Here is an 11,957-nt window from a genome sequence, read left to right as displayed (position 1 = left end):
AGAGGGTTCAAATAAAGATGGAAGAGATGGCTTTTTACATCTTTACATCTTCAGAGATGTGTTCCACCAGGAGGGAACATTTAATTTAAAAGTCCGTGAAAGTGACTTTGTGCGTCTTTAGGATGGCACAATACAGCGAAGTTCACTTACAGAACGCAAGCTTCTAGAGGGCACAAGCAACTGTACAAGCTGTATAAGAATGTGCTTCATTTCTGCCTGCACGCATTTTTGAAAAGAAACACCTCTTGCGTATATAGTGATCTTTGAAATGGCAGTAAGTGACAGAATAAACAGCGTTTCGTGCGTTATTGCTCAGGGGTATCATGTAATACACCCCCCGAGCGCACGGATGCGCACACGCGTTGTCACAGCAGCGGACGTACCAGTGTGACGCAGGCGGGCTCCATACACACTCCGGTAGCACAACAATACAAGCTCTCGCCGCTCCCCCTCGCTCTCGGTATGGCGGATGGCGAGCGGTCCCCGTTGCTCTCGGATCTCGGTGATGGAGCTCTCGGCAGTGGTAACGGCGGGGTGTCTCCCGGAGCAGCTCTCCGGTAGCACAACAATACAAGCCTCGCCGCTCCCCCTCGCTCTCGGTATGGCGGATGGCGAGCGGTCCCCGTTGCTCTCGGATCTCGGTGATGGAGCTCTCGGCAGTGGTAACGGCGGGGTGTCTCCCGGAGCAGCTCCACACGGTGCTCCGAACAAACCGCAGAGTGAGTAGCGAGCGCGGCGCTTTTCTGCGCTGTCACAGGCCCGCGCGCGCACACACACATACACATACAAGCACATTACTGCATTTACTACGATTTAGGTTAGGTACAGTTCTGTGCGGTTATTCATGCTTTATGTTGCACGCTGGTGATGATGATGGAGGCAGGACCTGGATAGATGTTTTTCTGGCTGATCGCAGTGGAGAAGCAGATGAAGTGTGTGTTCGTAGGTGCACGCGCGCGGTCACTGTAGGTGATACATGCTGCTCCGCATATAACTTAATGCAGTTGCATACGATACACCTGCGTCGGGAGGATGCTATTATTTTGTCAAAAAAATTAATGTTGAATTGATCCTCGCATACATTTGTCATCCATTAGAGAGGCTGTTACGCAGCTAATGAATGAACATCACTGTTGGGTTGTCCAGGTCTGTTTACTGTTCTGTTATCGGCCTTCCCGCGACAAATTATAATAATAAAGGGGCAATATTTTCTTAAACTAGTCATATGACTGAGGACGACTGTACAGGTGGTCATTGTCCCCATTTAACCATATTTACCGGTGAGTCGGCGTCTCTGCACTTCACATTTACAGTCATCTGCCGAATTCGAAAACTCCAGCTACACCCAAACACATATGATTAGCACATCTTTGGACCATTCAGAAAGCCTGAAATTATTGCCTGAGGAGACCACAACCAATCATTGCGCAGAGCGGGCGGGGCCAATAAAAAGTTACTAAAGGGCGTGCTGATGATGTTGGTGTGGGGATTTTTAACTAATGTGGTGATGCTGGTGAATTTTTATGAAAACCATATTTAAGTTTTATCATACACACGTTGGGTTTTGTATGGAGTTTACGACTTGATTTTGGGAGCTTTCAAAGAGTAAGAACTACTTAAAATATCCTCTCAAATCAGGTTTAACATGTTTCACTATATTTGTGAGGACATTTTCAAAAATTTGGCCCCCACAATTATAGGCAAATGTGTACATGATCCACTAGGCACATTCCAGCAGTCTCCTTATAAAGCTCCTTTCAGCAGATCTCGAGACCAAATCAGATTTTCTTGTTAATCCTAATGGCCTGGGTGACAGAGAACTGTTTCACCTTCCCAAAGTTCAAGTTTCAGTGTTTAGTTAAACTTTGAAAGGTAAATTAAACTTTCATGTTTTACGCTATTTTATGAGCCAATATTTCCTGTATCTATGCTAAACTGATAATACTGATGCTGTTATTCAGAAATTATGATTGTACTGTATAAATGAAACATTTACAGCATTGAAGTCGTGATCGAGATGTCAAAAAAAGTAAAAAAACTACACATACATTGATAAATCATTCACAATAAGATCTATAACATGCATTTTGATAATAGATAGGGTGAATTTTAATTTCATCCTGATTTCAGGTACAGTAAGTAAAACTTGCATACTGAATGTCTATCATAATCTGCAATGGCAATCTCTCCCTTTTTAGGCTTTCCTCCGTTTCCGAGCTCGACTCAGCCCCCTCTGTTGATGGGCGAGAACCCTCCACCATATTCCCCCCTGACGTCTCCAGAGAGTGGCAGTGCCCCAGTCATCAGCTGTAGGGTGTGCCAGTCGCTCATCAGCGTTGAGGGCAAAATTCACCAACATGTGGTCAAGTGCGGAGTCTGCAATGAAGCTACAGTGAGTTGGGACAGAGCACATATACACTACTTAATACATCATTTTACAAAACACGGGAAGGATTAATTAGTTAGCATGTCAACTTTTGAACAATTGTTAAATTCTTAAGTTTTGACTTGTTTATTGTTTAACTGTTTGCATGCTACAGCTATTGATTCAATTTAAAATACTTTTATTGTTCATGACTGTAAACAATACATTTTTATCAATGCCAAGAAATTTTGAGCCACAAATTGAGTAATTGATTCAAATTGATTGACGGTTTATGGACTTCTGTCAGCAAATATTGATACACTACCATTCAAAAGATTGTGGTTAGTAAAATGTTTTAATGTTTTTGAAAGAAGTATCTTATGCTCACCAAGACTTAATTTAATTTTAATAGTAGTGTATATACATTGAATGATTCAACATTACATACAGTACATTTAATTTGATTGAAATTTGTAATCGATTAACAGTGCCAAAACATAAAATCACTTCATGTAGTAACCACACACACTTTAGTTTTTGCGTAGCCAGAATTAACTCTGTCTCTTTTCTGTCTCTCTCCTCCTTTCTATTTTTTAAATTAACCTTCATTCTCTCCAGCCCATAAAGAATGCCCCTGCAGGGAAGAAATATGTGCGAAAAAACTACACATACATTGATAAATCATTCACAATAAGATCTATAACATGCATTTTGATAATAGATAGGGTGAATTTTAATTTCATCCTGATTTCAGGTACAGTAAGTAAAACTTGCATACTGAATGTCTATCATAATCTGCAATGGCAATCTCTCCCTTTTTAGGCTTTCCTCCGTTTCCGAGCTCGACTCAGCCCCCTCTGTTGATGGGCGAGAACCCTCCACCATATTCCCCCCTGACGTCTCCAGAGAGTGGCAGTGCCCCAGTCATCAGCTGTAGGGTGTGCCAGTCGCTCATCAGCGTCGAGGGCAAAATTCACCAACATGTGGTCAAGTGCGGAGTCTGCAATGAAGCTACAGTGAGTTGGGACAGAGCACATATACACTACTTAATACATCATTTTACAAAACACGGGAAGGATTAATTAGTTAGCATGTCAACTTTTGAACAATTGTTAAATTCTTAAGTTTTGACTTGTTTATTGTTTAACTGTTTGCATGCTACAGCTATTGATTCAATTTAAAATACTTTTATTGTTCATGACTGTAAACAATACATTTTTATCAATGCCAAGAAATTTTGAGCCACAAATTGAGTAATTGATTCAAATTGATTGACGGTTTATGGACTTCTGTCAGCAAATATTGATACACTACCATTCAAAAGATTGTGGTTAGTAAAATGTTTTAATGTTTTTGAAAGAAGTATCTTATGCTCACCAAGACTTAATTTAATTTTAATAGTAGTGTATATACATTGAATGATTCAACATTACATACAGTACATTTAATTTGATTGAAATTTGTAATCGATTAACAGTGCCAAAACATAAAATCACTTCATGTAGTAACCACACACACTTTAGTTTTTGCGTAGCCAGAATTAACTCTGTCTCTTTTCTGTCTCTCTCCTCCTTTCTATTTTTTAAATTAACCTTCATTCTCTCCAGCCCATAAAGAATGCCCCTGCAGGGAAGAAATATGTGCGGTGTCCTTGTAACTGTCTTCTCATCTGCAAGGTCACATCCCAAAGGATCGCCTGCCCTCGGCCTTATTGGTAAGAGAGAAGGAGACAAAGTTACATTTAAAACAAATGAAATCTTTGACACTAATACACATCGTCTTGTCACAGTCAGGATTGTGTATGCGAAGAATTGAATGTATTTGTCTCCATGTCTGGACTAGTAAGAGGATCATAAATTTGGGGCCAGTCCATCCGGGTCCAGCCAGTCCAGAACCACAACCTGCTGGAGCTAGAGTTTCCTGCGGACACTGCAGCAACACTTTCCTGGTACATAAACACACACACACAGTACAGCAACATCATACTGTATCATTCTCCGCTGCAGTGACATCTTGACCGGATCACTCGGCTCAGGTTCAGCATCAAGTTAAAGTCGAATATCAGATGGCAATTTATTCTTGTTTTATTTATGCTACTGCCTCACATTAGCTGCTCAACCACTTTCTCAACATTTCAGTGGACTGAATTTACTGACAGGACACTGGCTCGATGCCCCCATTGCAGGAAAGTGTGAGTATTTCTGAGCCAACATTCACAACACATTTTGCATTTACCAAATAAATCAAACTCTTTTATTAGTTGGCAAATAAGTCAGCATTTAATGCCTGTCTAAGCCCCCTGTACACCGCTTTAGCTTCTGAAATGCATTACTGCCTTTTACTGGCTGTAATTTTTTTCAATTTTGATAAATGTCCCATAACATTTTAACATCCTGTCCTAGCTTATTACATAGAGACTATAACTAAGCCATTCACTGACTGATTCCCTCATATCTGTGGCTCTTGTCAAAACATTGCTCTGTTTGTTTGAGCATACAGACAAAGCAACATAGGCTCAGCCAATGGCATGAGTTTGGGGCGGGTCATTATTTTTATAATTAGTGCTATAGTGCTAGTGTTACAGAAATTACACACTTTGCCTTTAAATAGTTTTGCATATTCCATTCCATATCCCCTGCTGTTCCTCTGATTGGTCTTTTTTCTCTTATTTTTCTTCACCAGATCTTCGATTGGACAGAGATATCCGAGGAGGCGGAGTTTGTGGTGTTACCTGCTGTGCTTGCTATTTAGCATCTCAGCCGCTGGTCTGATTGTGAGTGTGCATCTTATATTTATCCATCAGTATATTTATCAACCATATTTGTGACCCTGGACCACAAAACCAGTCTTAAGTGTCAATTAAAAAAAAAAAAAAAGCTTAATAAATAAGCTTTCCATTGATGTGTGGTTTGTTAGGATAGGACAATATTTGGCCGAGATACAACTATTTGAAAATCTGGAATCTGAGGGTGAAATTAAGTTCAAATGTTCTTAGCAATGCATATTACTAATAAAAAATTAAGATTTGATATATTTACGGTAGGAAATTTGCAAAATATCTTTACGGAACATGATCTTTACTTAATATCCTAATGATTTTTGGCATAAAAGAAAACTCTATAATTTTGACCCATACAATGTATTTTTGGCTATTGCTACAAATATACCCCAGCGACTGGTTTTGTGCTCCAGGGTCACATTTATGTAATGTTTGTTGTTTATTTTTTATATGATTTATTTGACTACACAAATAGCACATCACTTAATGTGAACCATTTTCATATTAAATATATATCCTTGCTAAATAATAGTATACGTTTCTTTCAAGAAGAAAAAAAAATGCACCAGAAAAGTCTTACAGACCCCAAAACTTTTGAGGTGTATGTAACATTAACATTAACCAAAATGAAATGCTAGTCTGTGATGCCTAATGTTTGTACCTTGTTGTAAAGTGTTACCAATTTAACTTAATTTTTATATTCTGTTATTAAAAGTTTCTGTTTGTCTCTAGGCAGGGACGTGGTCCCAGGCACATGTGTACAGGGGTATTTATGCCTCCTGGGCGGTGGTGTTGTTGCTGGTGGTGTTGACGCTGGCCAGGGCACTTTACTGGAGCTGCATGAGGGTCAGCCAACCTCTCCACAACCTCACATAGTGAGAGAGAGACACGGCAAGAGAGGGGGGCTGAGATTAGGGGTGGTGGGAAAAAATAAAGTCCACAGGAAAAGAGCTATAGAGAATCATGGTTAACTCTTAAAGCTTGATTGTGAAGGCTGTAATGAAGGGTCAAAGTAAAATCCAGGCTTGAGAAGCATGTGAAAAAAAGCTATTCTGGCAAAGAAGATTAGTGTTTTAAACTTATTTTTATTCGGAAGCTTTCTTTGGATGTGTTTTCATCCGTGAATATGGACTGACTTGTTACTCATGGTTACATGCAAATGTGCAGTTATGATTCCTAATGCTCTTTCGGTTCTAACCATTTACACACATACAGGTGTGAATACGTCACATACTCTCAAACCCACAGAACTCTCTATGTACATCTTAAATTAACCACACTACAATACACAAAAGACACTAATTCAACCACATTCAAACCTTCAACACAACATTAGCTGCCTCTCTAGTGTCCAAATAAGCTCAGAAGCCTTACAATGAGAGGAAGTACAGGTTGATCTCCACTAGAGGGTGTTCCAAAACAACACACACCTGTATGTTCATGTCACATTATGTCACATTACCTGTTTCTCTGTACAAACACCGCTAATCCAAATCCGTTTGGATGAGAATATGCTTAACAAATGCGCATAACCATTGTGTAACACTAAAAGTGTAAGTGCGCAAAACCATTGTGTAACTGATTTTTCATAAACACTTCAAGTGTATAATTGCGCTCAAACACACTCTTTCTCCCTCTTTTCCTTTAGTTGTGAATGTTAAGAACAGTATTTTTTTATAATTGTGAATTTTGCTTGTAAATATTTGTTGTTTATTTCATGAATGACTGAACAGTTGCACTGTAGCTCTAACACGCTGTGATTCCTTTTTTATGTTTTTATTTAATTTGCAAAATCACTACTGAAAAACCACTACCGATAATGTTTTGACTGGAATGAATATCGAGATAACAGCCACACGCGCCTTTGGAAAACAACAAAAAAAAGTTATGTCTTTGTTCTGATGAAGGTCAGCCGTGTTTCATGGACTTTATCAAAAGGGTAATTTACAACCTTTCTTCTCATGTTCATGTGAAGTTAATCGTCATTTTCAGGTACTGTAAGTTTGATTAAGTTTGAACCCTGATTAAATAATACTAATGAGATTAATCAGACGCTAGATTTGGATTCTGGACTCCAAGATCTTTTTTCTCTGTCAGAATTCAGAGTCTGTGTGGGTTTGTGTTTGTAAAGATAGGAAAACACAATTGAGATGTTCAGAGCATTGACTTGATCGCCAATGTTCTTGCATTATATTCATCAAAAATATGCTAAATACATACATAAATACATAGAAGTATGGTCCTAGCTGCAAATATGGAATTCAGAATAAGTATTCTGTCCATGAGAAACGTTAGGTCTGGACGTCTGGAATCCCAAACAAGAGGTCAGGATGTTATTTATAAAGAGCAGAAGGCCAATGATGGAGGTCTCCTCTGAATTTGTTTACACATGAGATTAAGATTACATGTGATTCAAATGAAGTTATAAAACAGTGAAAACACTTGTGTGGCGTCTGATTTTTATGAAGGTCTGTGTGTGATTCACTTGCTGCCATTGTTTTGGCACTCTTCCTCTCTGTCTCTGGCCATTTGTCTCTTGTTTCGGGCGGATATATTATTTTCCTCGACACAGACTGATAGAGGCATGGGAAACATACAGAAACCTTTTAGAAACCACAACTCCCCTGAGCCGGGCAGAGAGAGAGATTTGTCAGCAGTAATGGAAGAGAAAGAGCAGAGATCTGGGGACACACACAGATAGAGAGAGGTTTCAGTGACTGGGCCACAAAAAAGTGCAAGCAGAGACCAGAGAATGAGACCTCTGTGAAAAAGACCTGGTTCATAATCTACACACAGGGCGAAGTTTGTATATGTCTCCTCTCTTGCACTAAATTCTAATTCCGTTTAGTTCAATTTAGTGTGCTTAGCTGCCATAATAACTAAATAGTAGGTGTGTATAATGAAAAATGTTCCAAGATAACTACTATGAAGTAAAATGGTCAATAGTCCAATTGTTAAGAAACAATATAAAACAGCAAATTAAATGAAGTATTCTGCAGAGCTATCCAGGAAGAGGACATTTTGCAAATATTCTCTGAAAATATTAAAGTCATTCAAATTAATTAAAAAGTGTAATTAGTATTTTTGGAATTAAGAGAAGACCTCTTTCTCTTGTTTTATTGGCATAACTGAATATTGAAAAATGGTGCAAAAGAAGCAATGAGAAGTAAAAATCTTTATGTAATTGGAGGAAACAGGTAATAGTAAAATGTAAATAAAAATGATAATTATACATCTCTATACAATTAATTGTAAATGTGAATAATGCAGAAATAACTAAGAAAAAATAATACATATAGGCTACATATGTAATAACTAAAGGGAAAAAAGAAAGTAGCATCAATTTTAAATGAATAACTAAGGTTAAAGATAAAAAATAAAACTCAATAACTAATCAAAAGTTTAATGATAAGAGAAACAATAGCAAGGCAGATCAATCAGTTTCAATCCTATTCTAATCTAAGTTTTTATTTTGTTTATTTATATATTTGGCATTACTAAAACTACACTGTAAATTTTTCAAAGTTGTAAATAAAACAGATTATTGAAGTATGCTTTAGAAGAAAATACTATTTCATTTTTTTACTTAAAAATATCCTGTTTAATTTAATGTGTTACTTGCGCTTTCTTAGTAATTGTTTGTGAAAGTTTCTGAGTGAAAACTGTTTTAAATTTTTTTCTGTGTATATTTATTGACATTGAGTTTCAAAATAAATCATATAAAATAAAGCAAGATTAAAGGATAAAAATGAAAATGACACCATATTCCACTAATAAATCAAAAGTTCAATGATAAGAAACACAGCGCCAAGGCAGATTAATTTGTTTAAATTCTATTCTAATCTAATGTGCTTTTACACAATAAGCCAAGGCATTTGCAGTCTGCAATAATGTAAAATAACCTGACAATAATGCATTAAATAAAGTAATATTAAAAGTCATTATTGCATATAAAATAAAGTAAAAAAACATTAAATAGTCCAATAAACTAAGCTAATCATAAATCATTTTAATAAAAGCATTTACTACTAATAAATGTAAATGTAAATAAAGCTGAATAATTTAGTTCAGTGATAAGAAACTCTCTTTTTCTCTGTTGTGTCCCAATGGAGTCAACCCGATCTGAGATTACTGAGCTTGCACAAACACACAAGAGCCTTTTATCCTCCTAACGTATAACAGGATTCATCCTTAAAGATGAGCCCTGTGACCTTATACACACACACACATACACAGAGAGAGAGAGTCTGTGTATGTCACGCCTGTTAAGCGCATACACTCACACTATCAGAGCTGCAAATCTTCTCCTCTCTGCTCTCAGCATGAACAGCAATAAGCAGCTGTAAGAAGGATAGAGAGGGAGATCTGGGAAGAAAGGATGAGAAGGGAGAGGAGATGAGAATGAAAAGATAAGATGAACTGATGAGGAAGGGGTATAAGTAGCTTTTGCACTATCCACTTTAAAACAAACAATTCATTTAGACCATCTAATCCTCTCAGTTCAGGGATGACAGATTGAGAAGCAGACATGCTATTTATGACTGGATGTAACTTTTCATACTTTGCAGTAAAAGTGGCTCTCCTATTAACTTTGTCCTATAAGTGCGGCTCTCGTGAAAAAAATAGTGAAGATCACTGATTTAGACCATCTAATCCTCTCACACACACACATTGTAAAACTTTAGCTGTTTGCTAAATTCAAAAATGCTAAATGCTAAATTAGGGTGATGGATGATGCAAAGAAGTTGTAAATGTTTTTTGTTTTTTAATCACTTTGTGATTTTTACTGTATGTACCCATAATGTCAGAGGTCTCACGACCTACAGTCCTACAGCTAAAAGCATAGCATTCAACTCAGTTAACAGCATGAATTATTGATGTCTGTCTGGACCAGAATTTGTGTGTACACTGGAATTAAAAGCCTCCGGTGTCACCTGTCACACTGCAGTGTGTGTGTGTGTGTGCGCACGCGTGCAGACAGATATATAAAATCACTCTTTCATCTGTTAAATAGCAGTTTATTTCATCTTTAGTGAAAATGCTGCTTTAGTTGGAGTTCCATGTTTTACCAGATTCTCAGAGAAACTGAGAACAATTTGCATGCATTATTTTATTATTATTTCACATTTTTTATTAGTTATACTGTATACAGGCTATATAGGCTGTATATAGGCTACTGTAATACATCAAGTAATTTATATAGTTAGCTAATTTAACTTACATTAGCTAAATGTTAGCTAAGATCTCTCTCTCTCTCTCTCTCTCCTTGTGTGTTAAACCAGGCAAAATCACATCCAATAAAAAACATTCTCCTCAAAAAGGAAAGGTTGGATATCACCTATGTCAGTTTGGATTGGGATAGAGAGAGTGAGGTAGAGGTAAAGATAAACAGAGTGAGGGGTTACAGGTGTCTTTCTTCTGATCATTCCTCCAGAAAAGAGCATCTCCACTGAAAAGGTAACAGCTCACTTTAAACAGGATCTTACAGATGATCTTACAAATGATTAATTAGACCAGTAGTTCCCATTTAGGCTGCATTGTTTGAGTTTTAGTGCACTACTTGTTGGTTGCAAAAATTAATTACTAAAATATGTTGATTTAATCAAATTTAAAGTTTAGAATTTTTAACAGATTTTCCTCTTTTTATTTTTTTAAATATCAGTGCTTATTTAGTGATTTTATATCATGTTTTTTTTTATATAGTATAATGTGTTAAAGAAAGAACTGTCAATGTCTAAATAAAAAAATGTAAAGAATTTGATTTTAGAATTGATTTAAACAAGACGGTCACAGAAGTGAATGTTACAATAGTTTTGACGCATTAGACGGACACATGTAACCAATATAATTTTGAAAATAATTATTTGTATTAATTTATTTTTTAACAACGTCGTTTGCACTGCGCTCTTGCGTTACTTGATCTTTTTATTTTGGTGCGTCAATCTGTTGAGTTACTTAGTATAGGAATTTATGATCCGCACTCACGAGAACAATCTTTTTTCTTTTCTTTTACATTCATTAGAAAAAAGAAGATTGTTCTCGTGAGTGCGGATCATAAATTCCTATATTAATTTATTTTTTACATTGTGAAATCTTTAAAAGTCTGACATTATCGGCAGCATACAAAATATGTAACAAAACAATAGATCGAATGACACTGAAATGAAACTCATATAATCGAATTTTCTGCGATATTCAGCCAAACCCGCGAAAACAGTTCTGCAGTGACAAGAACTGGAACTCTACTGGTAACTGGATTCCAAACAGTCGAACTGCTTCTTATTCTTACGCAATGATTTAATTGAGCTCAGAGAATAAGGATGATGCTGATTATGAAGAAGATGATGAAGATATTAATATCTTACAGATGGAGTGTAATTGTAATTCCTCTCTGGGTCCTTTTTCCTCGACGTACTGGAGCAGAAGTAAGTGAATGTGTGCAGCTGGTGTGGAGCTGGTGCAGATTGTTAAACATACTGTTTGTCTTTGCTAATTCCATCTAGTTCCATGACTGCATTGTTTCTAACTATATAGCCCATAAATATTACTTGCTTTATCATTTTACCTAGAAACACATGCTGCGAAATTCGCCAAAGCAAAATAGCCTATGTATTATAAAACACATTTGGAGCACGTAACAAATTTATAAAATTTAACTAGGTTACAGAATTAGCCTACATCCGTTACGATCATAACAGAAAATGCATATTAAACATGTCTCTTCACATATCGCCTTTTGAAAGGATATTTGCCAAATTACAGCCTACTTTGAAACTTAAGGAGATCCCATTACCGTTATTTGAGAACAATGCG

The 11,957-nt window shown here is 36.8% G+C and overlaps 1 protein-coding gene across 2 annotated transcripts; it reads left to right on the top strand.

Annotated features, from left to right (window-relative positions):
- The first annotated feature begins 582 nt into the window (after positions 1-582).
- Positions 583-6,702, top strand: LOC107721780 (type I phosphatidylinositol 4,5-bisphosphate 4-phosphatase-A-like). Of its 2 annotated transcripts, XM_016529939.1 has the most exons (7): positions 583-719; positions 2,199-2,392; positions 3,973-4,079; positions 4,208-4,313; positions 4,504-4,556; positions 5,048-5,138; positions 5,877-6,702. In XM_016529939.1, exons 1-7 carry the CDS (start codon positions 602-604, stop codon positions 6,018-6,020), a joined length of 813 nt encoding a protein of 270 aa, XP_016385425.1. In that variant the 5' UTR covers positions 583-601; the 3' UTR covers positions 6,021-6,702. The 2 variants fall into 2 exon arrangements, with proteins under 2 accessions (XP_016385425.1, XP_016385426.1); XM_016529940.1 differs by lacking the exons at positions 583-719; positions 2,199-2,392 and adding an exon at positions 3,096-3,381.
- The last annotated feature ends 5,255 nt before the right edge of the window (positions 6,703-11,957 follow it).

The sequence above is a fragment of the Sinocyclocheilus rhinocerous genome, unplaced genomic scaffold, assembly GCF_001515625.1.
Source record: "Sinocyclocheilus rhinocerous isolate Xijiao unplaced genomic scaffold, SAMN03320098_v1.1 scaffold1112, whole genome shotgun sequence".
Classification (NCBI taxonomy): domain Eukaryota; kingdom Metazoa; phylum Chordata; class Actinopteri; order Cypriniformes; family Cyprinidae; genus Sinocyclocheilus; species Sinocyclocheilus rhinocerous.
The sequence above is the reverse complement of the archived record's forward strand: the minus strand, read 5'-3'. Positions and strand labels throughout refer to the sequence as shown.

Bases quoted from the DNA above. Each gene is read 5' to 3' on its own strand.
- LOC107721780 (XM_016529939.1), top strand. From the start codon at position 602: ATGGCGGATGGCGAGCGGTCCCCGTTGCTCTCGGATCTCGGTGATGGA. The intron at 720-2,198 runs GTGAGTAGCGAG...CTCCCTTTTTAG, and splicing joins TGCTCCGAACAAACCGCAGA to GCTTTCCTCCGTTTCCGAGC. The intron at 4,080-4,207 runs GTAAGAGAGAAG...TGTCTGGACTAG, and splicing joins GCCTGCCCTCGGCCTTATTG to TAAGAGGATCATAAATTTGG.